The sequence below is a fragment of the Otolemur garnettii genome, unplaced genomic scaffold (assembly GCF_000181295.1).
Source record: "Otolemur garnettii isolate 467f Iridium unplaced genomic scaffold, OtoGar3 scaffold00089, whole genome shotgun sequence".
NCBI lineage: Eukaryota > Metazoa > Chordata > Mammalia > Primates > Galagidae > Otolemur > Otolemur garnettii.
The window spans coordinates 6,382,659-6,409,822 of NW_003852484.1; the positions used below are offsets into that span (position 1 = coordinate 6,382,659).

Here is a 27,164-nt window from a genome sequence, read left to right on the forward strand (position 1 = left end):
ATTGTTGTTTGGCGGGTCCGGGCTGGGGATTCGAACCCGCCACCTTAGGTGTACGTGGCTGGCGCCTTAGCCGGTTGAGCTATAGGTGCCGAGCCAGCATCTGCATTTTTTACTGTGCTGGGAACCACTGAACTGTGCTTCTTACTTCGAATAATCTTTCAACTAAGATAATGTACAAGTCACTTACACAACTTGTTATGACACTTCTTCAGGAGGAAGATAATTTTGTAAGGCCTTTATGCCAACATTATGGTATATTCCCTGTGCTGGGAGTTGGGGAATAGTGACTTTCTGGGGACGCTAGGGCATGTGGCTGCTGCCTGCCGTGCACCATCCCCTCTGCTCTCACCTCCCAGCTGGGCAGGGGAGTTCAGCTTCAAAGCAACTGATGTCCCCCCTTCTTGCCTTGTGCAGTTTTTTTTAATAGTTAATTGCCACAGAAAGACCAAGCATTTCCCATGTTGTAGAGACCGGTATGCCTGCTGTGATAAGGATTATACGAGTGCAGAGTATTTGGAAATCTAAACCATAGAGTGCTCTTTTAAAGTTTTATTGTTTTTTTCTCACCTACACTAGCGTTCACTTTTATAGCACTTTACTGTTTGGGATGCTTTTACACATGCTTTATGGATGTTACTGACTGGAGACAAGAAGGGCTGATGAGGAAGTTGGGGTCCAGAACAGGAGGGTGACTTGTCAGAAATCCTACAGCTCATGAATGGCAGAGGCTGGGCTGAATTCTGACCTCAAGTCAATTACACTGCATTGCTTTCCCCTGAGCTACTGTTACTCTGAGGTAGATCTCCCAAATCCGTGTCCTTACTCCTACAGAGGGTTATATCTTCAGGATCCGGAAAAGGACATTTCTGTTCTGATTTGGTCTCTTTGAACTGTTTTCCAGACCCCTTTCCTAGTGTTTCTGCCCTTAACCTTCCTTACTTCCACTTAAGCCCCAACTGGACAGCTTTCCTGGGAGCCCCAAAGTGCTCTGTGAGTGGGTTTGAGAGATGAAAGTCATTTTCTGACAGACTCAAAACTTCCACTTCTTCAAGTCCTGTACACATACAGTCCCTCTCTAAAGCCATTAACATGGTCCACAGGGTGGAGTATATTCAAGTACATGTCACCAGTCATATTCCATAACTTAAAAAAAAGTCTGTTCCTTAGTACCTTGGACATTTCAGGGTATTGCCACCTTCGTGAATTTTAGTATATGGTTGGCCATCTTGTACCACTTGAGAGGGCTTGACAGGAGTGGCTGGGAGGCTCCATCCCCGGGGAGCACCTGTACAGGTAAAAGCTCCATGTGTCAATGACAATTGTTGAGAATGCAAACAAATATCAAATCTTGTGTAGAAGCATATGTGGGGTTTGTGTGTGTGTGTGAGATTCTGGGGCTTTGAGCAGAGGTTGGTGAAGGGTGGAGTGTTATAAAAACTGAACACCTGCTTAGCATCAGTCTCCTTGTGGTTTTTAATTTTCTAGTCATCGTGTAAAAATGTGTGTGTATGTGTACTACAAAGGGAAAAAAGATTTAAGTTAAATAACTTCCCAAAGTTGGTCAGAAGAGGAGGTAAGTTGTGAATTCAGGTCTCTTGGCTCTGAAGACCAGGTCAAGTCTGTCTGGGCTTTCCCCCCAGAAAATCACAACGTCGAATTAGGAGATTTCCTGGGAGTTTGGTAAGGGCAGAGATCTCATTTTATAGGTTAGATTGTGGAAATAATTCAAAGAACTTGAGATGTATCCATTAAAATATCTTACCTTGATGACCCTACTGCATTCTTCCAGGATTAAGTAGTTTTCCTGCAAAACTATTACAGCTATTATTTGATGGCTATTAAATGTGGACCAGGATGTTTGATCATTAGCTTATTGCAATAAATTGAAGCAACATGGCATTAGCTTGTATGTTCTCAGGGGTTATGGGCCACACAGTTCTTCAGACCAGGTTTATGCAATAACATCCTGTTCCATATCTTTTCTAGGCTAATACATACTTTTCATTTCTTTTGAATCTGTCCAGTTCTGGTGAGGAGAGACCCATTTTCCTGGCTCCAGGAAGTTTAAGTGACAGCTGAGAATTACAGTATTTGAATCCAAAGTTCAAGTTCTTAACTACCACATGGTAACAGAGAAATAAGTAAGCCAACTGATAGGGGAAATGAGGATGGGCAGAGTTACTTGGACAGTGCCAATGCCCTTCAGCCAAAAACCCCAGGGATACATCTGCAGACACAGAATTTGGGTAAGATATTGTTCAAAGGAGACAGAATTTCAGTTAAACAGGAGGAATAAATTCAAGAGACCTACTGTGAACAAAAAATCGGGATTATGACTTGCTCCATTGAGCAGGAGCACACCCTGGGGGCGAGGGGAAGTGACTGAGTGGAAAGGTTGGAAAGACCTACTACAGCATTTGGGATTTGGTTGGGTCATTTGGGCAGGGTCTGAGGAAGGGTTTGCTCTGTATTGGATACTGTCAGAAAGCAGGGGCGAGTCCATGATGTGAGTCTCAATAAATTTTATTTATAGGGAAGGAGGCTAGCCAGAGAAAAATTGTAATTGGGAAGACCAAGTGTCACTCATTTTAGTCAATACAAACAATAGGTGTTTGCATTTTGTGAGCGGCACAGTGACAGTTTTTGTCTGTGCTTAAACAAAATTTTAAAATGGTTTGTCTCACTTTATCAAGGTCTCAGAGGGACTTTATCTGGAGTTGGTATTGTGTGAGACTGTTTATGCCCAACAGGAAAATAGGTGAGGCTCATCTGAGTGCCAGACAAGCTTCTGAATGTCAGGGCTGCTCTTTTGTTCTTTTTCAGAAGGAACTTGGGATTGAGATCACATGAAAATTGGGGGTGACAGCACCATTTCTCTGTCATCCCGGGATTTGGCTGTCTGTCTCCTGAAGATATGGCTGGGGGTGTGTGGGTTGGAGGGTTGGCAGCTGTCCGTTTCTCAGCAGGCTGCCTCTCTCCGAGATGGTTTGGATCTCCTCACTGGATGTGGCCACTTGAATCTTAGGATAACACGTGAAAGCAAACTCAGTAACCTATAACTGGTTTCATCTGGGTTTCTTCTTTCTCGCTTTTATTTTTTTGAGACAGAGTCTCACTCTCTCACCCTGGGTAGCGAGCCTTGGTGTCATCATAGCTCATAGCAACCTGGAACTCTTTGGCTCAAGTGATCTTCCCGCCTCAGTTTTTCTATTTTTAGTAGAGACAGGGTATAGCTCTTGCCAATCACTGACCTCAGCCTCCCAGAGTGCTGGGATTACAGGTGTGAGCCACTGCACCCAGCCTGGGTTTCTCCTGTGCCTCAGTCTCATTTCTAGGAGGTCAGATGGGGGTGAGGAAAAGCCAGAAAGAGAAAGCAGAAGAAATAAAATACTAGACATAGGAGGAGAAAGGAAATTGTTCTGTCAATAGAAATGAGAAACCAGCGGCTTCTAATTCTTCTAGAGCAGACAGCAGAGCTGGTCAATCAGATGGGTTGGGGTGGAGGTGTGAGGTGGAGAGGAGATTAGATTTTCAAGTTCACCTGACTAAACTCTTTTCCTTAGGGGTAGCCAGAAAGTCTCTGATCTGCTGCTTAAAATAGAAGCACTTCCTATTTCTTCCTGCTGACGTAGGAAAAGACAAGTGAAGGCTGACAAATAGGAGCGGGGGCTTGCTACCATTAAATGTGATGGGCCAACTGGGAGTCAGGAGTGGCAGGAGATGGCCAACCAGAGAGCGGGAAGACCCCTGCTGTTGCGATCAGTTGAAACTTATGTTAGCCTAACACATTTTTGGTGTTAGATAGTAATTGTTGTTTGTCCACTGATAAGCAGCTCACAGTTGGACAAGAGGGAAGTTTTACAAGATGGGTTTGAGACCAGTAACCTACCAGCTCTCCTTCACCTTCCTGACCTTGGAGGGCGGGGCCTGGGCCCTTCTGAGCAGTGGCTTGGGGCCCGGGGCTTGCAGTGAGCCCCACTTCCAGTCCCCTCCAAGGAAGAGGGGTAAGACAGGGCATCCAAGGAAGGAGGAGGAGAATGGAGGAACCAGACAGAAAAGAAACTGCTCTGAAGTTGATCTAAAGACTTCTGCGGCCTCATGTGGAAGTCCTGAATAGCTGGACCCTTCAGGGAGATCATAGGCCTCGGCTCTGTCTCAGCTAAAAATATCCTCCTTGAGGACAGGTGGGGGCCTGGACACAGGAGGTACTTGGGCTCAGGGTCTCACTTGGTTTTGGAAGTAGAGCCTGTCCCCATCTGTAGTGGAATTTGTACCTTCTGTGAGAGAGGAGCTGAGGCTTCAGGTGAGAAGCTGGTCGGAGAGCGGCAGAGAGCAGCAGCTACTGAGACCCTTTCTCTTGTAGGAGGAAGTCAGGGGATCAGATTTAAGGAGCAGCAGGTGTCATCTGGCTTCATCTAGCCCTTTCCTGCGGCCACAACTGTGCTGGATTCCACTAACCAGAGACCAATTCCAGTTACTGAGAAAAACTTATAGAGATTAAGAGCATGGGGACTAGTTGTCCCTCTCATTTAGTATGAATTCATTTCCAAAAAGAATCTCCCTTGACTGAGCTGAGATCCAATTATAAGGGGAAGAAAACTTTTGTTTGTTTTTTGAGACAGAGTCTTACTCTGTCACTCTGGGTAGATTGCCATGGCATCAGCCTAGCTCACAGCAACCTCAAACTCCTGGATTCAAGCAATCCTTCAGCCTCGGCCTCCTGAGTAGCTGGGACTACAGGTGCCTGCTACGAAGGATGCTGGCTAAGTTTTCTATTTTTAGTAGAGATAGGGTCTCCATCTTGCTCAGGCTGGTCTCAACTCTTAAGCTCAAGAGATCCTTGTGCCTGTGCCTCCCAGAGTGCTAGAATTACAGGTGGGAGCCCCCACGTCCAGGCCATGAGATGAGAATTTTGTGTGGAGAGAGAATTTTGGAGACTGAGGCCCTGGATGGAAAGGGAGGAGTGAGTTTGAGGCCAAGATTGCTCAGCCAGTGGCGAGCACAAGGGCACTAGAAAACCTAGTGAGTGGTGGGAACAGAAGGCAACAGAGTGCCTGAGAGCATGTGGGAGGGACAGCGGTCATCTTCATGTTTGCCCAGAGTAAGTTTCTGCCCCCTCCTCTCATCTCAGACAAGTACTGGTGTCATCTGTCTTGATACTCCAAGACATCTTTGTCCCAGAGAGACAGGTGAGGCAGGGGAGGGGCAAGCTGGTTGTGCCCTGTCAGGATGTGGACCTTCATGCCTATCCCAGGAATCAGGGATGTGGCTCCTGCCCCAGCTTCACCACGAGGTACACCCTAGGCGTGTACCCTCCACTCCTCCCTCATCCCTGCTCAGCCTAGTTCACAGGAACCTGGGTGGGGTATGGGGTGGGAGTGCTCCCTGTGCTGAGTTTGCTGGGAGTAGGACCCCCACCGGACAGGTGCTCTTTCTTTCTTCATAAGGGACAGCATTTGGCAGTTGGAGTCAGGTGTTTCCATTGCTTCCAAGTGCAGGAGGAAAAGGATCTGAAGAGCATTAGCTCAACCATGTCTTATGGGGTCGGTGAGTGGGAGCAAAAGTACAAGTAGACGCAGGAGTTCCAACTGTTTAGCTGCATTAAGGGTTATCTGGTATCCAGCTGGAAATCCCACCCTGTGTATGCAGTTTACATCTCCACTTTCGGAAATTCCATTTTGGTAGACTCATACGTGACCAGTTACGGAACTAGTAAAAATGAAAGAAATTGAACAGACAGTAAAGCCCTCTTTATTTGTTAGAATAGACAAATATTGAGTTAGAAGAACTTCCTTCAGGGCTACAAATGGAAACATAGTTCAGAAGAGAAATATTTTGACAGTAAACAAAAATTCTCATAAATCACCCCATTCTATTGACAGGTCTACTTGCCCGTTTGAAAGGTGTTTCAAGTTGAGATTGTTCAGGGCAAGGACTGAGAAAGTATACAGTAAGCTCCTTAGTCTTCAAAAGTCCTCTAACTTTTAATTAATGGAGAATTGAGGCTACTAAGCACACATCAGTCTGGAAGGTATGAGAGGAAATCGGAATCATTGTTAACTTAGGTGAAAGATTGTACTGGAGAATTAAAAGGATCTGAAGGTAGCATCAGGGAAGTCACCCCCGTCTCTGAAGGTGGGAGCCACTGTCGAATGCAAAAGATGAATTTCAGCAACTTTTCTCTTGCTTCCTCCTTCCCCCAACAATACCAAAATAAAGGGAATGCTTGGAAGGGTTTTTTAGCAAACAATGAGAAATACAGGCAAATGTGTTATCGAAATCCAATCCTGGCTTATTGTGATAACACAGTTTCTTTGAAGTCTTTATATTCCCAAAGTAAAAATAAGCAGACATGGGAGTTATTATTTACTTTCCAAATCCTCTCCTTCCTACAGTCTATAAAAATGTTGCAGAACTCTAGACCAAGATGAAAAGACTCTTCATGAGAATGTGTGGAGCTTGAGAGGCCACACCCCCCGACCTGGTGATTTGAGGGAGACACGTGTGTGCTACTGTGTGTGGAGCACAAACGCAGGATACCAGGAGTGAGCGGGTTCCAGTACCAAATCCAGAGTCATTAGGAGGTATGGTGACAACATTCTGTGCTTAATATTCAATTCTGCTCCAGAAGAACATGGTACCCAGGACAACCCAAAACTAGAATGCAAAGGAAAAAAAAAGAGACAAAGAAAAATAAGTAAGAAATTGTTTTCAAACATCTCATACCTGGAAAGAAGTGATGTTGGGTTTATACAGGCTTAGGTGACAGTAGATTTTTAAGAGTAATCTGCCTTCAATAGCATCACAGGGCCTGATGCGACACCAAGTCCATTCTGTCCCAAAGTATCACTTATCTCCTGCCACTTAGAGGCAACTTCTCTATTCCCACTTTCTGACCCCAATTCCCATTCTAGACTCCCTGTCTTCTGGGGGTGCTGCCCTTTTCAGTCTGTGCTAAACTAGTCCATTGGGGAAATTGTTTATTCTTCCCATCAAGGCTAATTACCTTCCAGTGCCTTCCCATTTTGAGGTAGGGGTTTTCTGCTTCTAAATATCTAACTATTCCTACTAAGGGACTTCCCATTTCTCCTAACGTGTTTGTGACCTGGAACGGCTGCCCCTCAAAAATCCCACAGAATTCAAGATATCTGACACACGCAAAGAATTAGAATATCTGGGCTTTGTTGTTTCAGATCTGGCACTTACTCCTAGGTACCTTAGCAAGTCATTTAATTTAAATATAACACCTTCATATGCCTCCTCCAGAGGTAGAAGAATGAATGAGATAATGAAATGATAATAATGGGGTCTAATGTTTATTAGAACTTTATACATCAGGCACTGTTCTAAGTGCTACATACTCGTTTATAACTGAAGTTGGTGCTTCCAAAACTCCGTGAAGAAACTGAAGCAGAGAAATAATTTACCTATAGTTATAGAACTAGTAAGTGGTGGAGCTGGGATCCAACCCCAGGCAGTCAGCTGCAGAGTTTATCCAATTCACCACCAAGGGAAAGCCCTTTGCAGGCAGTAGTGAACAGAGCATGCTTAGAAGCTCTTCTCAAGCACAATTCTTCAGAGCCCTGTTGAATTTCTCTGTTTCAAGTAAGATGAGAGACTGGCTGTCTGCCTAGCTACTGTTGTAGGAACTTAATATTAAAAATATTTTACATGGTGCCTTGTCCATAGCAGGCCTTCAGTGCTTTTGAATTTCAAGGGGAACTTGTGGAAACATTGAGGGTTACAACTGGTTGGGAGTTCTAAGACACTCAAGAGCCTTTAAACATTATCCTGTATTTCCTGCTAGTCTGGCATGAATGGAAACTCCACTGCTATCATCTTTCATTCATTCAACCCACCACTGAGCTATGTGCTATGCCAGGCACAGGTGGGGTGGGGGGACAAAGAACAGCCCTTTCCCAGCCTTCTGTAGGCTCGGATCCATCACTGTGGAGTCATTCCAAGAGAGAGAGATGTCCACAGGGTGCTGTGGAAGCTCTAAGAGGGTGGACTGAGGAATCATAACAGAAGTTGATGTCCCTCTCCTTCCTGCCTCAGCTCATCACCCCTAACCAGCATTTCTTAAGATGTGGTAAACAGACACCCAAGGAACCCTTGCAGGGGCGTGTGATATCAAGACTATTTGAATAATTTTCAGACCTTGCTTTGGTCACCCTTTTACACTAACGGTGCAAAAGAAGTGGAAGTTTAAACTGCTGGAGTCTTAGCAAGAAGCCAGGCCGCGGCATGGAACTATGTCAGGGATCGTTACATTCCTCATTGTTATGCACTTGCAGTTAAAAAAAAAAAAAATTAAAGACAGTCTCACTTGAGATTGTCCTCAAGGAAGAAGTAAGAACTAATTTTACTAAACTTTTCCCTTTGCACGACAAAAAGGAACTGTACCTAAAGCAGTCCTGTTACATACTGAGATGTGCTTGAAGAAAAGCACCGTGTGATTGAGTTAGGCACTGAACTAGCCATTTTTTCCCTCGTGAAACATCTTTTTTACTCGGAAAAAATGGCTCACACACAAGCTATGGTTACTCAGAGTTGAGGGTGTGGCAGATATTTTGTCAAAAACGTACAAAGCGATCTGTCAGTTCAAGGAAAACAACTGGCAATATTAGTTGCCAGTGATGAATTTGAGCTTTTAAGCAAAATCAGAACTTCGGAAAACTTGTAACTCACAATGAACTCGATAGCATCCCATTGCTTAAGGTCTTTTCCAAAGTGGCCATATTAATGACTATGGCTTGTTGGCATTGCACAAAGAGATTAGCCAACATTTGGAAGATCTGTACAACATGGTGAACCAATATTTTACCAAATTACCAATTCATGATGTTATTGAATTACCCATGGCTAAAAACTCTGTGCAAAGGGCAAGGCAAACTCGTGTAATGTATTTTAATGTAACAGAGTATGAAAAGTTCATTAACTCCGTTCCAGATTCCATATTGCAACTGGCCTTTAAGAAACTACTACCTATATGTAGTGTCAAAGAATATTCACAATTATCTTAAGATATAGCTATTCAAGCACAATTTTTTTACAATTATGTATCAATGAGAAAGACATATTTTCTTTAAGTCCTTCAATCTAGGCAACATATTACAACATATCACAACATATCACAACGTATCGAGTGAGGGAGCAAATGGGAAAAATCCAGCTGTCTTCCATGCAGCCGGACATCAAAGAGATTTGCAAAAATGTAAAACAATGCTACTTTTCACATTTTTTTCACTTTGTTAAATAGTTATTGTTCCACAAAAAATGTTATTTGTGTTGACTTGTAATTGGCTTATTGTTGTCTTAAAAGGAATTACTATTTAAAACTTTCATTTATTTATTTATTTATTTTTTGCAGTTTTTGGCCGGGGCTGGGGTTGAACCTGCCACCTCCGGCATACGGGGCCAGTGCCCTACTCCTTTGAGCCACAGGTGCCACCCAATATTTAAAACTTTTCTATGTTAATGTTTAATGAGGTAAATATCAATAGACATAGACCATACAGACAAAAGCTCTCTGGCGTCCTCAGTAATTTGTGAGAGTGTACATGTGTACCAAAACTAAAAATCTGGGACTGTTTCTCTGATGCAATGGTTTGCAACTCTGATAGTAAATTGAAATTGGTGGGAGGAAAAAGGGCTGGGTCCTCCCCCTAAATCAACTGAATCAGAGCCTCAGATGTTGGGGTCCAACTACTTTTTTTGTAAAGTTTCTCCAGGAAGTTTGAATGTGTAGCCAGGGCTGAGCACCCTCTGCTATAATCTCTTGCTGGATGTGTGTGTCAGGGGAAATGGACAGCAGGAAACGATGGGGCTGGCAGTCAGCTCTTTGGAAGGCGTCAGCGCAGAGCCACTGGGGTAGGTAGGTGGAAGTCTTTGTTATCTCACTGTAATGAATTAACTAGATCTGGGGATCTGGAGGAGCAGGCTGGCATTCAGAGTCTGGGCAGGGAAAGAGGCTGTCCAGCCCCAGAAGGCAAGTGCATCCAAGTTAACCAGAAGGGCCTGGTTAGGAGGGCACACCCTACCTCTCCCTCTCAAAGGAATCCACTGTCCTAGCCCTGCTGCCAGAAGTTTCTTTCAGGCCTGCGGGTTTGTTTCTAAACCTTCTAGTGTAGTTGAGGTAACCAGTGGAAATCTCAAGATCTTTTCTTAATCATCATCCTTTCAGAAACAAAGTATTTGCTGGGAAATACTCACGGTCCAGCAGAGAATGGCAAATCCAAACCAGGCGACCCCCCAGGCATGCCGGTTCATTGGTCCAGAGATTAGGTCATAGCAGCCCTGGAGGAGGGGGCAATTCCACATTGCCATGAGAAGAACCAGAAAAAAAGATGGATAGGAAGGTATTTGAATCAATGCCACTTCAAAGTCCAGTTTCACATAACCAGGCTATTTCTGCATCCCTGGGGACAGCCAGCTGCTAAGAGTGCTTTGTTGAGGGAACACAGATAATACTGTTGAACAACTATTCTATAACACATTTCTGTCTGTATTAATCTCACTAAAAAGTGCTGCTATTTTAGCATAATTATCTTTCAATATTGAATACATGGAAAATATATTCTTAATAAAATCAGAATTTTTTTTCTCTCCTCAAAGATTTTATTGGTGATTTATTTGAAGGCAGAGTTACCTTTTGGTTTGTTTTTAAATACAAATGTTTCTAGGCTACAAAACCCAGGGTCCTCTGTTGCGCTGCATCACACCCCCTGAGCTCTCATTTGAGATCATACTTCAGCGTTTCTTTATTGGATTCTAATGAGACCCTGAAGGGTTATGGTGTGCCTACAAAAAAGTGATTAGTTTTTATTTATCAAATCATTCATGCATGCATGCCATAATCCAGTAAGCATTTAAACACAGCACACTGTTTTAGTTGCTATGCAAAGTTCTGGAGTAGTACACACATATAGGGCTAGAGCTGCCGTCTGAGCAACCTCCCCTACAGTGCTGGCAGTCACAGGCAATGACCAGGAAACAATGACCAAGGCTGGTTCCTCCAACCTCCACTGACCTTGAGGTCTCTAGCCTATGTCCTAGAAAGGCTGGCCTTGAAGGCTCCCTCTAGTGGCTACTTGAGGTTCTGTCCTTTTTTGCCCCTGTCCCACTCCCCTGTTAATAGTTAATAGGCCCCACCTTCCATACACCTTGGTTTCTCCCTCATTTACCCTCCTCCAGTTACATGACAGGCACTTCCATTCACTCAGATACTCAAATGAAAACATCATGAGATTATCCTTAATCAACTGTTTTTCATCCGACATTCAACACTTAGGCAAATCCTTTTGGGTCTAATTCACAAATATATTCCAGATCCAAACAATTCTTATCACATCTTGGTGCCACTGTGGTCCACCATGGGCTGACTCCAGGATTATTCTGAGAGCTTCCTGACTGGCTTCCCTGAGACCTGAGGTCCACCCTGGGCTCCCTAGTGGACTTCAGCTGGTGCCAGAGACATCCTTGTAAAATATAAATCAGATCAATTCACACCCCTGCTCAGAACCCTCCAATGGCTTCCTGCCACCCTAAACATGCAATTTTAAGTCCTCGCCCTGGTCTGGGAGGCACTATATGACATGGCTCTGCTCTCTCTTTAATCCCTCCTTCAATCGCCACAGGCAGTTTTACTGCAAAGCTAATGAGCTTTACAGGGGTTTCACAGCACCCTACTTGCAAGATCATTTCAAGGCCTAATTTTGTACCTAATTTTGTATGCATCTTTCAAAGTTGTTTTTCTAAGGAGGGAAAAAACTTCCTACAAAGTTCATAGGCTTCAGTCCCCGCAAAAATCTAGCTCCATCCCTTCCATCTAATTCATCTTTTACACTGGCCTCCTCACACTGATGTCCTAGACGTTTCTACAAAGTACTAAGACTGCTCCCATTTCAGGTCCTTGCACTCCCTTCTCCCTTTGTTTAAAACTCCCTTCCTCAGTCTGCCAGTGCCTCATTTCCTCACTTAATTCAGACCTCTGCAAACATCTCAGCAAAGCCTGTCCTGATAACTACACAGAGAGAAACATTCTTTCCCCCATCCTACTCTCTATACTCACACTGCTCAGGACAGTTTATCACCCTCTGGAGTGCGGCCATGTCTTTGTGGGGTAACAGGTCTATTGTCTGTTTACCACACTATGATAGAGTGCAAACTCCATGATGGTGGGGAATTCACCTTGTTCATTGCTGAATCCCTAGAACCTCCTAGGGCAAGTGCCTGGTCCCTAGTAGGCACCGATTAAACATTTACAGAATGAATGGAAGGCGGCACCCATAGCTCAGTGGGTAGGGCACTGGCCACATACACCGAGGCAGGCAGGTTTGAACCCGTCCCGTGCCAGCTAAAAAACAACAATGCCAACTACAGAAGGAATGGAATGTAACAGAAAGTACTGTAGAATCTATACATCTGCATCTGACACACTCTGTGAAATTCTGCTGGGTTTCTACTGTTGCCACACTAATGACTTCTCTAATGTTTCGTTACTCTTTGTGGCTATGGAAGCACATTTAAGCACAGTAGTTCATGAAAAGCTGTGATATGCACGTGGAAAACAGGGGCATTCGCTTTTTTTTTTTTTTTTTTTGCAGTTTTTGGCCGGGGCTGGGTTTGAACCTACCACCTCCAGTATATGGGGCCGGTGCCCTGCTCCTTTGAGCCATAGGCGCCGCCCCCGTTTGCTTCTTCATCTACCCACCTACCGAACACTGAGCACCAGCTTTGTGTCAGGTGGCTGTCAATCTGAAAGTGCAGTTATTGTTTATTCCCAAAATAAAGGGTTTGGCACTTTTCAATTATTTTATTTATTTTTTTCAATTATTGAATAAACCGGCACACAACTAGCTTTCCTCCAAGGGGTAACTCCCAGAGCAGTGGGCAGCCTTTCGGTGAGGTGTCAGCAGATAACGGGCTACAGGTGTGTGGGGTTCTCATCAGGGCACTGGGAACTGTTATCAGGTCCTAATTGGCTTAGAGTCTGTGCTCTGGAGCCTGACTGCTCAGGTTTGAATCTTGACTGTTAACTAGTTAGGCGACCTTGGGCACGGTACTCATTAGCATCTCTATGTCTCTGTTCCTCATCTGTAAAATAGGAATCCTACTGGCACCTACTCTTGAACATTAAAGGAGTTAGTATAGGTACAGCACTTGGAATGGTGCCTGGCACTCAGGAAGTACTGGACAAATGTTCGTTTTCCTGATCATAATCATGTCATCCTCATCAGCCTGGAAACACTTTTTCAAGAACCATTTGTGTGTAAACTACCTTCTACCCAAATCACCAACATAACATTTTATTAAGATTTTCCTACAATACCACTAAGTAAGGAATGTGGATTTATAACTACTGTATGTACCCTCAGGGATTGCCATGGCTTTGAAACAGGCAAAACATTCCTTTTGTGTATCGTCCCTTCCAAGGTATGTTTTGCAAAAATAGACCGAATAAAACTTCGTTTAATGCAAATATTTCTTGACATACCAATTCTACACTTAGTACAGATTGTTTTATTTAAAGAAAGCTGAAATTTGCTGTTACAATTCTTATGCTCTGTTAATTTTGTTAAAATGTAAATGTGCTTGGATCAGTCCTGGTTTAGGGTTTGCAGGTTATTGGCAGAGAAGAAGACAGTTCACAGGAGGCTTAGGAGAAAGAATGTAGAATTCCCTACGGGGGGTTTACCTACAGCTGACCAGGATTTGTCTTTGAAGAGTAGAAGAACCTTCCGGCAGGTTTTGGGACTAGAGCACACTCACCTGATTGTGGTAATAACCAGGCACTCCTAGTTTGCAAGCGTCTAGGTTGAGAGGTTCTTTGAGATTGTTCATCACACAGCACTGACGAGGCCAGGGGTAGTCGGCATCATTGTTCTCCACGCGGAAGGCAGATGTGTATCTCTGCCAGTCTGACGGACCATTCACACCGCAGCACTTGTCCTGTAGGTGGACGAGAGAGACAAAGTTCCCTTTCCCGGTCTTTACTAGAGCCGTCAAGGTAGCAAGTGAGATTTTATACAGAAAGAAGATATGGAAAGCGTACCATATCTGAGGTTTACTAAAAAATCCCGAAACAGGAGCTGCAGATGTTGGCAACTTACATTTTAGAGCCTATGAAATATTTTCCACATTCATTACTTGACTAGCCATTAATGAGCTCTGTCACCTCTGATTTGCTAAACTCTGCAAGCCTCATTTTTTCTTAATTGTAAAACTGTTTATACATATAGTAACTACCTCATAGAGATTTTGTAAGAATTAAGGGGTTAATACACTGTGTTTCATATAGTGCCTGGCTCATGGTAAACCCTAATAAATGTTAATTATTATTAATACTGTACTAATACCTTGATACAACAATGTGAGAGGTATAATTATTCTGATAGCACATAAGCAAATTGAGAATAAGAAAATTAAAAATTTTAGGGGTGAAGAAATTATGCATAATTCTTCTTGTTTTACTTTTCTATATTTTAAAAATTTTCTGGAGTAATTATGTATGACTTTTATATTGGGAGAAAATGAACTGGAAAAAAATTAACAAAAATCTGGTGGCACACAGCTATGCCTCTACATGGGAAGAAAGATCAGTTAACAAGTAACTGATATCCTTACGCTCTGGATAGAATTGAGTATAGAGGATAAAACACAATTCATATCACTTTCCTTCCTTATTATAAATTATACTAAAGTGTTTCAAAAGGGAGGAAGTTGGTAAACCTACAGGTGTCTCTCGGCTTTTGGAGTAAAGGTATCCAAGCAGACTTGACAACAAACCAGCCATCTTAAAGGATGCCCAGTTTTACCACTGGACTATGGGCAATACCTACCCAGGAAAAATAATCGTTCTGTATTTTGACATGAGGGTTCTGGGAAAGTTTGAGCTAGGCTTATTTGAGACTAGGATTTAAGTAGGAAGAGAGAGAGTTATGATTCCCGAATGGAGCTCTGCAGCGCTCTGACCTTCAGATTTTGGAAAAGGGTAAAAATACAGCGAAGGAGATTGAGAGTGAGCGAGCAACGTGACAAATGCTGATGAGATGTCAAGAAAGGTAAGGACAGAAACTTAACCATTGGATTTCACAGGGAGGAAGTAACTGTCAACTATGATAAGGGTCATTTTGTAGGGTCAAGGGGTTAGAGGTCAATCGTAGGTGGATGAAAGTGAATGAAAGGTGTAAACGTGGAGGGAGTAAATGTAAGGATCTCTTTTCTGATTTGCTGTAAAATGAAACAGAACACAGTGTAACCGAATCATGGGTGAATGTTGGACAAAAGTTCTTTGAAAAGATGGGGCCGATTTAAGGTGTTCATGTAGGATGATGCAAGGGAGAAACCGATGAGGCATCTCAGAGCAGGAAGATTGTCGGTGCAAAGGGGACAGAAGGCAGAGCAGATGTCAGGGGCCTGGACGGAGGGAGTCCACTTGTCATAACTAGAGCAAAGGCAGATTTGGTGGTAGAAGGAGATAGTTCTTGTTTAGTTGCCAGTAAGATCTCAGGTCAGGCTGCTGGCTGAGAGTGAGGGTGAGGAGGGGTCCTGCGGGTGTGAAGAGAGGGAAGAACATGCAAGTGAATTTTTCGGGAATGGATAGCAAGAAAGCTTGAGCGCCCATTTTAGCTTTGTGTTCTAAAATTTGACTTGAAATTGTTAATAGCATGGCTGTTTGACTTTTCCCAGCATTGTTTAGCCCTTAAATGGAGAGTATGGCAAAAAGCTGTTTTCAACTGCAGTGGGGGTTGGTTAGGAAAGAGTGATGACCAGAGTCAGGTGGGACGGCAAAGGAGGCTGACAGTGGTCAGGACTCGAATACTGGTTAGCTAAGGAGGAGAACCTGAAAAGAGTGATAGAAAATACAAATGTGGCCAATTAAGTGGAGTCCTGATGGGGTAAAAATTACACTGGGGATAGTGGAATAAATGAAAGAAATCATAGAAGATAGTGGTCAGAGAGTGGATTTTCTTAGGTGGCACAGTTATTAGTGATGATATGCTGGCTATGGCCCTGGAAGAGGGTGGCTGAGAGGGGGCGGAGGATAAGATTTTTGGAATAGGGCAGGGAAGAAGCTATAAAACCAGATGTTGGCTGAGTCATCTATGTGGATGTTAAAGTCTCAAGGTAGGATGACAGGAGGATGTGTAGAGAAAGAAGTGGACAGCAAATGTGATATTGAAATCTCTAAGGAAGGCAGGAGAACAACTGGGTGTAGGAGGCCGGTAAATGAGGGCAAGTGGGGGGGGGTAAGGGCAGATAGACACTGATGATGTGAACTTCAAGCATTTGAAGTGGGTAGGAAATAGGATGGCAGCTCAGGGAGCAAGCAGGGCACCTAGCCAGTGTCCAGGTCTATAGCACATGGGTATGGCAGAAATATGAGAAGGTGAAGGGTAGGCGGTGCCACCAGGCGACAGCCAGATTTCTGATGAAGCAGGAGCATTCAGAGGAGTGGAGGCTGGAAGAGAGTACTCATGACAGATGGTGAAAGTTGGTGTGAGCTGGGGAGGGGAGCCGGGGCCAGGGTGAGAGCCCAGTCAGACTCAAATTCACATAAGGATCACAAATTTGTGTACACAGGGCGATGTGGGGGTCATGATGGATAATCTGAGAAACTTGGACTTGTGATAGTGTTTTGAGATAAACCTAGACATAAGGTATGATTGCAAGTGAGAGAAAGTTGGGGGTTCAAAGCAAGTCATAGCTCCTGGTTCTTAGGATTGGCTCAGAGGAGGTGCGAAAAAGTACCAAAAAGGGAAAACAGGCAGTGATTGCCACTTGAATTCACTGTGAAGTAGAAAGGACATTTTTCTTTTAATGTAAATGATAACCTCAAACATGCCTGATCTTGTCTAATGTAAATGATAACCTGAGTTCTGAGAGGCAGAGTATGGGATTACCTTACATTTTTGACAATGCTTTCCCGACAATGCCATTGTTCTTATAAATGTAAAATAATCAGCATGATGGTTTGAAATAAAATACAGATCTAGGGGCCCCACTGAGTCATGTGTACAACGATCCCCCTCCCCTACCAATAAATAAAAATGGCACGTCCCCAACACCATGGGCCTTACCTGGAGCATGAGCCGGTCCCAGGTTTTGGTGACTCCGTTGTTTTTCCACTGGTCGTCATTGTTTGGAGGGCTATTGTTTTGGTACCTCTCCAGCATCTGCTTCAGGAAGAGGTTGGGCGTGAACTATGGTGGGAGCAGGCCACATAGAGGAAGAGTTAACACACTCATCTCCAAGGAGGGGAAAATACTTTTCCTGGCCTGCTTCTAGGGAGAAAACATCCTTTCCTGGACAAAATGTACACAGAGGCACCAAGTACAGTTGAATGGTGCTACCTTGGGCTGGGGGAAAGCCTCGTCTTGGGAAGAGACCCCCTATCTTCAGAGAAATCGCTGTGAGACTAGCTGGCATTGTTGCTGGGCTGCTTAGGGTAGGGACACAGAGGAAGGGAGAGAAAGTTGCTGAATTGAGAGCAAGTCTGGGCTGAGGCAGACTGTGGACATGCCCTTGGCAGAGAGGTGAAATGCAAAGGGGTCAGGCTGTCAGGGCCCAGATTCTTGCTCTTTCACTTGCTAGCTACATAACTTTAAACAAGTTATTAATCCTTTACATTTTGGTCTCATTTTTTGGTTTAAAAATAATGGTGATAATGCCTATTTCATAGGATTATAAGGATTAAGTAAAATCACGTATGTATTATTACTGCGTATATTAGATTGCCTGGCACATAGCAAGAGTGTAATCCATGTCACTGCATATTATTAATATTGTGATACTGATAATTCATCTGATCATTTTGCTCTGTGCTTTCAAAGTTATACTCACAAAGTCTCTCTGTGTTGCTGCTGTGATACAAGATGCCACCTCAAAGGCATACACTATAAACATCAGAATGAAATACTGAAAAGGAAACACATGAGGAGAAAGAATTACATTTACCCACAAGGAGAGACTTTACCAAATGCGTGTTATGACTTTTCAGCACATGCGTCTAAATATAACCATCCAGTCATTCGGGAAGTTACTCAACAAACCCTCAGTGATCAGAGGCTTGGAATGGGGCTTGGAATGGAGTTTGGTGCTGGTCAGCTCAGCTCCCTCCTTTTCTCCTGAGAACAAACAGCCATTGAATACAGAGCTATCTCAGTCCAGTTGAATTTTTATTTTAATTGGGGAAAACAAGTACAAGAGAACGAACTGATATGTGTGTGCACACGCGAGTGTGTGCTCAGGGGCTGGCAGGAGAGTCTAGGGCCTCACACACCACGTAGAACCTCGTAAATCCCTTCTAATTGGGAGAAGTTTTCTTTATGGTTTGTTGAAACTTTACTTTTTTAATTTTTATCTTTTCCCACTGTTAACGTCTATATAACGGCTTGTCCTACCAAGAGAGAACAGCAGAATCGGTTAGACTTTCTTGCTATAGCAAGCTCAAATGTTAAAACTTTAAAATCGCAGAGGTCAGAAAAAGATGAAGTGGTTCCTGTTTCGTCCTGTGTCCCCCTAACACGCATCTGGCCTCATCAGCCCCGGGTGCACCGCCACCTGCTGACGTCCTCCTCTCACTCACTGCGCCCTCCAGTTACACCCGCTCAGGTGAGTGAAATGGAGCTCGTGGTGTGGAGGCGTGTTTGTGTGTGTGTGTGTGTGTGTGTGTGTGTGTGTGTGCGCGTGATGCCACCACGTGACACTGCTCCTATTTCTGGCTGGAAAATAAGCAGCAAATGGCTTCTGCATCCGGGATGTGGACTGGTGGCAAGACGTCCTTCTTGGCCTTCCTCAGCCTTGCACATACACTTTCAGACCTCGTGTCCTTCATGGGCAGTGCCACCGGGGAAGCCAGGAATAACTCCTCCCTCCTTGGGGATGGGAGACGCTCTGAGCAGCACCGTCTGCTGTGCTCACTGCACAGAAGATGGCTGTGGCTGCAGAGTTAACAGCAAAGGGGCAGCACCGTCAGAGGCCCCCAACCCCTCTTTCCTGTGTTGGCCGCCATCCCCGAGCTTCGCTGACCCCTCTCACAGAGGCTCCAGCCCTTTACAGATGCTGCAGAAGGGAAGCACAGTGTGAGGTGTCTTCTCCTGCAGGCCCTTGGAGGGGCACTGCTTTCTCTGTCCTTCCCCTGCTCACTTCTCCGGGCGGTCAGTCATGCCCACAGCTGGCCCCAAATGAAGCTGGGATGCCAGTGAAGATGTCTTTAGGGACACCTGCTGTCTTTGACCTTTTCTCTACATTTCTTTTTCTGCCTTCCCAAAGTGGATACTTTTGCCCCAGAACTAACTCACCCTAAGAAACCAGAGGATGTCAATGTTCTGCGTTCCCCGGGTACCAGGACAACAGCTCAAGGAAAAGTAAACCAACAAGCACCTTAAGTTGCTGGACTGGTTCTATAAAGGTGGAACTCAAGTCGTGCAGCATTTGGGTCAGAGGTTTGTTTCAGGCATGGCGAGCTTTGGTGCTGTCTCATCACAGTGTGAGAAATGTTTCCCTGAGCACAGGGACAGGGGACCAGGGTCCAACCCAACACTGAGGTTTTCCAGCTCTGCTGACTGTAGATTCACTCCCTCTGCAAAGGCAGGGCAAGATCTTACTGTAGGCGGGGCAGAAGCTCTCTGTGGGTACACAGAGTTAGAGCCCCCACAGGCAGGTGAGAGCTGAAGGTGAACCCTTACAGTGGCGTTTACTGAGGTTTTCCAGGGTTCCAGAAGAGCTGAGTGACTGACCATGGCGGAAGTATAGGCCATGATGCAAAATCATCAACTTTGAGCTCAAAATATTTGAAAGGCTTATGCTCCCTTATAAAGGCTCATACATATTTTGTCTTTTTATATCATAATATATTAATGCCTGACTAACGTTCACAAATTTTAGACAACTTATTGTCAAGAGAAAAAAAAATCAACAAATTCTTATTCTGTCTCTCCTTCGGCCTATATAGCTTCTGTACCTGTTGGGTACATTTAGACACCATCTAAAGGAACGCAGATCCGGAAAATATTCAGTAGGGTCACCCTAAGGTGTCTGCCCTCTGCCTTCTCTGTACTGGGGTCTTCTGGACTTGCAATAGGGGAGGACATCCTTGTCCCCACATGGACAGTCTCCACTGCAGGGAGAGTCTTCCCTTTCCCCTCACCTGGCCCTTGCTGCTCACACCTTCCCCACCGAAAGGCCAAGCATTATGCTTGGTGAGGAAGAAACGATTCATCAGAATTGATCCAGGAGGCAGCCCTAGAGAGCTGTAAGTTCTTACCGCCAGAAGGATTTTCCTGTTGGACTTCATGATGCCTACAATGCCTAGGACAGACAGACAGAAGAGGCAGATGCCAACAAATATGCCGATCCAGGCAGCCCCGTAGATGTCATCATTGTTGGTAGCTTCCAGCAGAGGGTAGAGGCTGTGCTGGTCGGATACAAAGAAGATGCACTCTGCAGTCAGGGCGATGCCGCACATCTGGGGGCAGGCCAAGGGGGGCTATGTCAGGTTGGCAGCCAGAGCACAGCTTGGGGAAGGGGGGTGGAGGGTGGGGTAGGTAAGAGAGACTGACTGCCTTGCCTGTTCTATGCAACTGACTTAAACTCCCCATTGCCAGGAAATCAAACAGCTACTAGCATTCTACTAACTGGCTGTATACCTTCTTCCACATGTCACTCTGTCTACGCAGGAAAAGACCCAGATCATTTCAGACTATCCATAATGTTTTTGGGTCATTACCATTCAGATGATGCCCTCTTGTATGAAGATAATCTCCCACCCCCCACTGCCTCACTGCCCAAACTCCTGGGTTGTAATATTGGAGCTGGTCCAGGTCATATTTATCAGTAGGGCTGGAAGGAACCTTGGTGGTTATCTTTCCCAATGCCTGAATTTTATAGATGAGGAATCTTAGCCCTGAAAGGTGATGACTTGTCCGGAGTCACATGGGAGTTAGAGGCAGGGCTGAGCCAAGAGCCAGCTCTCCTGACTCCCACACAAGTGCTCTCCCACTCCACCATGGCCACACAGCTTGACCTCCAAGCCATTCTCACAGGCCTCTGTATGAGAACAAGAAGATGAAACATCTGTCCCAACAAACCTTAACCAGAGTCCCATGGAACTCAACCCCGGGTAAAATAGGAAACACCAAAGTAGGTGTGAGGTCAAAGTGTTTGGCTGACATGACTTTTTTTAGATGCTGCGTTTTTAAGTTGGGAGGGCAATACCTATTTCTTTTAACTGTGATCTTTGCACATATTATATAGTTAAATATAATTATATATATATTAAATTCTAGTTGGCATATTTACTAGCACAATTCTAAAAATGAAGAATGAGGTAGGGAGCTGGTAAGTGCAGCATTATTTCCCTTCAAACTCTTGCTTTTGATTAATCTGGAGTCATGATTACAGGCCAAGCAGAATTTCCTGAGAAATACTTATTACTTACACCAATAATCACATTTCCAAAAATCAGCAGACCCTGGAAACAGCGAACGGTGGAGTCATCTTTGGCCATCTTCAGGATTTTCCACAAGCTGAGGTCACAGTTGAGAACATTATAATTCAATGGGATTGGGTGACAAATACGGCTAGAATTTCCATACCAGGACTACATCACACCATTGTTTACTGTTTTCCTATGTCCCAAAGCATCCAAGCCAAGTCACACAATCATTCGGCAATGGAGAAAATTTGATTACTGAGCTTAGTAATCACAGAAATGTTATAGAAAAGAAAACACAAAGCTTTCCAGAGTTGTATCAGTGTTTTTAGGAGTTCCTTCAGGAGTGGTTTGTACAGAATCCATACTTCCGAGTGGTGGGCTGAGCCCCACAAGGGCAGTGAGGGCATAAGGAGCAGACCTGCCTGAACGGGTGATGGAGGGCAGGACCTGGGCACCCCGAGGGCTCCGGCACGGCCCTCACTGTCCTCGGCCAGAGCAAACTGAAACCCCAGGGGAAAACACATAGCAAGTGTTGGTGGCTGGTTCCCATATGGACTATGGCCTGCTGTTAAAAACCATTATTTTCTAAAAAACAAAACAAAACATTATTTTCTGAATTATTTTTTATCTTCAAAAAAAATGGCAAATTAAAAAAAACCCCTGTCCTATAAGAGATGAACTGCAGAAAAAAGGATGACTGATAGGGCAGTGCCTGTGGCTCAAAGGAGTAGGGCACTGGCCCCATATACCAGAGGTGGTGGGTTCAAACCTGGCCTCAGCCAAAAAACTGCAAAAAAAAAAAAAAAAAAAAAAAAGGAAGATAGGAAAAGAAAAGAGGTGAGAAGTCTCCATTTTACAGATTGGGAAACTAAAGCTAAATTGGTAATTAAGTTTCCTGGGGTCTCCCAACCAGTAAGTGGCAGAATTGGGCTGGAGATCTTGGTCAGTGGGACTCCAGAGCCCAAGCAATTCCCTGCAGCCCACACCGAGTGCCATCCCAGAAAACAGCAGGCTTAGTTGCCAGGCATAGCTGAACATGGTTCTCTCATATCCCTGAGCATTTTCTGGAAGGAACACAGGAGCAAGTATATGAGTCAATCACTTGGGTTTCCGCGCTTGAAACACCTTGAGAAAAAAATCCACATTTCTCAACATTATATTAATTGATTAATTAACCAATTCATGCATTTGTGCTCAAAAATAAAATATATTAAATGAAATAATTTTTGTTTAGAGAGCATTATAAAGATATCTAGGGGGGATTGTCGTGGTCTAGGATTTTTTGCTTTCGTAGGGAAGCCAAGATCCATTCCCAAATAGAATGTATGTGGTAAGACCCTCATACTCGGGCGTCCCAAGGAAGGAGGATGTGTGTGGTTTTGAGAAATAGAGGTGGGAATGTGCGGGAATCGGTTAGGTGTGGGCAACATTCCTGGTAAAGAGAAAAGGGGAAGTTAGGGAGTGGAGACAGAAGAGCGAGGTGTCCGCGAGAGAGCAAACCGGCCAGGTTGGCCAAAGTCCCAGTTCGTGTAAGGAATCTGTGGGAGGCAAGGCTTCTATTTGACTCAGGCCTTGGTAAATTTTAACTTCATTGTTACATTCTAAGTATTAATAACCTTCCAAGTAATCTTACACATCTCCAAATATTTTCCCCTACCCGTTGAGTAGTTGTGGCAGTTTGAATTAAAATGTATGAGTATTTTTTGGTTCAGAATTTGCCACACAGCGGATACTCCGTCATTGCTGAAATAATGGAAAAAGAATCTGGGCCATTATTACAAGATTCCTGTGCATAGCAGTTTCCGCTGAGAAATACCATTGATTTCTTTCTGCTTAGAAATATTATTCACTCTCGCCAGCAACTGTAGAGAATTAGACTGAGCAGAGGCTTAGTGCCCGGAAGGAGTTAATGCACAAATTCCCCAGAGGGAGGGCCTTACTCATGGGGCTGGTTGAGTCACATTGTGAAGTTCACTACGGGTATGTACATTATCCCTGACCAGTTGGGTTACTATCTCAACTACACAAACAAATAAATAGGCCGTGAGAGTTGGAAGTTCAGATAACAGAAGTCTGCAGAGGAAAGGGCAGAAATCTGGAGAGGCACCATTTTCCACCAGCTCCGATTATACACCCAGGTGTCAGGGATCAGCCTATTTTGGTGATTAGTTGGGATTAAAGAACAGGAAGAAGATAATTTGTTCCTTCATGGAGTTTAAAGTGTGACAACAGGAACATGGACTTGAAGCAAAAATGGCTAAAAAGGGGAAAAAGTGGGGCTGTGGAAGGAAACAAGGAGAGTGTTGGGTAGACTGACCACCAATGGGCCCTTTCTTAGTCCAGAAAGGAGCCAAAGGGCCCTGAACAAGGAAGGTGGCCTGAGTGACCAATGATACTCAGGACACACAGACCTTTCCCAGGACAACTCTGCTGCACAGAGTTTAGACAAGGAGAGAGGACACAGGAACGTTCTGCAGAACTGCACGAGTCAGAATTAGGGTAGAAAATGCAGATGAGAGTGGAAGGGAAAAAAAGAAGGAGGCAGAGAGGAGCCTGCTCTGAGCACAAAGAAAGCATCACTGGTGGAGACGGAGACAGGGGCATGGGAGGAAATGCCAGGAGGTAGCGCGGCTGTGGGTGCGGGAAGGAAGGGAGACACAGATGGGCAAGGTGTTCTGAATTTGTGGGCTCTTACAGTTTTTTTTCCTTGTTTTTGTTCTCTTTTTCTCCCTTAGACCTTTGGCATCAATGGAACCTAATAACTTAGAAAGCCGCTCCTCCTGCCTTCTAACATAATGAAATAGTGACAAAAGCTGCCATTCAGTGGGCACTTGGGCTGCTCTCACCTCTATGTTAGTCACTTTATATGCGTCCTCTCAACATTCACTCTTGCCAGAGACGTATTTGTTTCCTACGGTTGCTGCAACAGGTTACCACAAACTTAGTGACTCAAAACCACGGAAATGTATTATCTTACAGTTCTAGAGAGCAGACGTCTGAAATGAGTCTCACTGGGCTGAAATCACAGGGCGAGCAGGCCTCTGCTCCTTCTGAAGGGTCTAAGGAAAGAATCTATTTTTTTGCCATTGTTTGCTGGTGAAGGGAAGGAGGCTTGGAGCGATTAATTTGTCTAAGGCCATGTTGCTAAAAAGTGCAGAAGCTGAGATCCAAGCCAGGTCTGCTTGGCTCTAGATCATTTGGTAAGCACTCTACAGTTTATAACGTGCTGCCCCATAGCGAATGCATTCAGTAGGAACAGAAAACTGGAGCAGAGAGAACAGATAGATTTTGTTTGCTCAGGAGACTCTACTATGGGTGGAGAATCTGTGGCCGCAAGGCCCACATGGCCCTCCAGATCCCCAAGTGCGGCCTCTCAATCGAATTCAATCTTCACAGAACAAATCCCTTTATTAAAAGGACTTGTTAACTATAGTCCAGAAAGAAAGAGGGAAGAGGAGGGAAAGGAGAGAGGACAGGGAGGACAGAAGGAGGGAGGGTATTTGGTGGGACCTCACCTAATGTGCACAATGCAAGGGTACATGTCAAAACTAGTAAGAGTAGAGTATAAATGTCTTAGCACAACAACTAAGTGAGGTGAAGGTTAACCAGTTTGATGTAAGCATTCCAAATTGCATATAAAATCAGAACACTGTACCCCATAAATGCATTAATATACACAGTTATGATTTAATCAAAAATGAGCATAATGATAGTATTAGTAACAAAAATAAATGTCTATTAAGCAAAAAAAAAAAAGAAAAAAAAGACTTGTTCTATAAAATTTGGATTCAATCAAAAGGCTGCACTCAAGGATCCAGAAGGCCACAGGTTCACCACCACCCCCCCGCCCCCGGCCTTTCTTCACTCACTTTTGTAGTGTCTTGTCCCCTGGGTCCCTCAATACTGCACTGCACCCATGTGCTTTTCCAGAAGACCTATTTAGATCTATCACAAACCTGCAGCTGTCCCACCAACAGCCCCTGGGACCAGAATTCTTGGAAGTAAAAGGTACAAGGCCCAAGCCAATGAAAAAGTCAGCATGTTATAGCCTCTCCTTGGCCACCTGTACGTTAGACTAGGTTCGTGTCAGAGGACTGAAAACATTTGCTGCACCCCCACCCCTCAAACACCCATAAACGTCAAGAGGGAGTTAAGTGCGGGCTTCCAGTCTAGAGGCTGTGGTTGGTGGACACACTGTACTTGGCACCAGAATAGCAGAGTTCGAGTCCCAGCCTTGTGCTGTCATTGCCATGTAGTCCTGGGCAATGTCCCCCTTAGCGTCTGCTTCCTTGTTTGTAAAGTGGGTAGAACACGACTTGTCTGCTCTGGGGCTACTGTGATTACTGAATGAGATGAAAGATGCAGAAGTGACTGGCAAACACTGAGATCGTTTAAACACATAAGAAATTATTAATTACAACCAGGTGATATTTCAGAAGGGCATGGTTTTGGTATTGGGTTATGGTTTGCTTGATGTGCCAGTGACCCTGGGGCATAGAAAGGAGGTTTTATTTTCTATTTTATTTTATTTTTTTTAAGACAGAGTCTCACTTTGCTGCCCTTGGTAGAATGTTGTGGCATCACAGCTCATAGCAACCTCAAATCTTGGTCTTAAGCGATTCTCTCTCTCTCTCTTTTTTTTTTTTTGGGAGACAGAGCCTCAAGCTGTCGCCCTGGGCAGAGTGCTGTGGCATCACAGCTCACAGCAACCTCCAACTACTGGGCTCAAGTGAGTCTCCTGCCTCTGCCTCCCAAGTAGCTGGGACTACAGGCACCAGCACAATGCCTGGCTACTTTTTTTTATTGTTGTTGTAGCCATCATTGTTGTTTGGCGGCCCGGGCTGGATTTGAACCCACCAGCTCAGGTGTATGCGGCTGGCGCCTTAGCTACTTGAGCCACAGGCACCAAGCTGTTAAGCGATTTTCTTGCCTCAGCTCCCCAACTGGCTGGGACTACAGGTGCCAGCCATGACACCTGGCTATTTTTAGAGATGAGGTCTTGCTCTGGCTCAGGCTGGTGTTGAACCTGAGAGCTCAGGCAATCCACCCGTCTCTGCCTCCCAAGTGCTGGGATTACAGGTGTGAGCCACCATATGTGGCTTTGAGAAAGGAGGTTTTAACAGTGACTGGCCTCACCTCCAAGGGCTCCTGGGTTGAAAGAAGGGGCCCTCTTCTGCCTTCCTTCTGTTCACATACAGGGGCTGCTCTGCTAGAGGGGCCTGGAGGCCTTACGCCAATTTACTCATATTGTGCTTCTTATTTTCCATGGGTGAATTCATGGGGAAAAAGAATAAAACTTCCTACTGGTGCTTGGCCTGTGGGCAGAGTCGGTACCACGTGGCTGTTCTCTCCTTCCATCAGCAGCCTCAGCAGCCGCACCACGTGTGGGCTGCATCCCTCCAGCCAAGCTCCGAGGCCTCTGCTCTGGTCTCTGACGTGATCCGAGATGACCTCCGAAGTTGTCCTTTTGCTAGGGCCACTCTCTTCCTGACACAGAAACCCCTCAGCGGGGGCTCTGCTGTGCTCCCCTCTTACATTCTTTTCCCTGATGCCAAACTACAAGGAGCTTCCTGCACTTCACTGCTAGGGTCTCCCAGGCAGGAGAAGTCACTAAGACCCTGTTTTATTTGTCTTTCTAGGTCCATATTGGCGCAGTCCCCAGCCCATAGTAGTCACTCAATTATTTGGCTAAATAAAAGGGTAAAGTAAAGAAATAAGTGCT

At 44.7% G+C, this 27,164-nt stretch overlaps 1 protein-coding gene across 1 annotated transcript; it reads right to left on the reverse strand.

The window, feature by feature from the left end:
• Window positions 1-6,296: 6,296 nt before the first annotated feature.
• Window positions 6,297-21,536, reverse strand: UPK1B (uroplakin 1B). Its single transcript, XM_003795099.1, has 7 exons — window positions 21,446-21,536; window positions 20,273-20,473; window positions 17,848-17,922; window positions 17,085-17,207; window positions 13,774-13,953; window positions 10,216-10,299; window positions 6,297-6,657 (listed from the first exon to the last, which is right to left on the reverse strand). Exons 1-7 carry the CDS (start codon window positions 21,512-21,514, stop codon window positions 6,607-6,609), a joined length of 783 nt encoding a protein of 260 aa, XP_003795147.1. The 5' UTR covers window positions 21,515-21,536; the 3' UTR covers window positions 6,297-6,606.
• Between the last annotated feature and the right edge of the window lie 5,628 nt (window positions 21,537-27,164).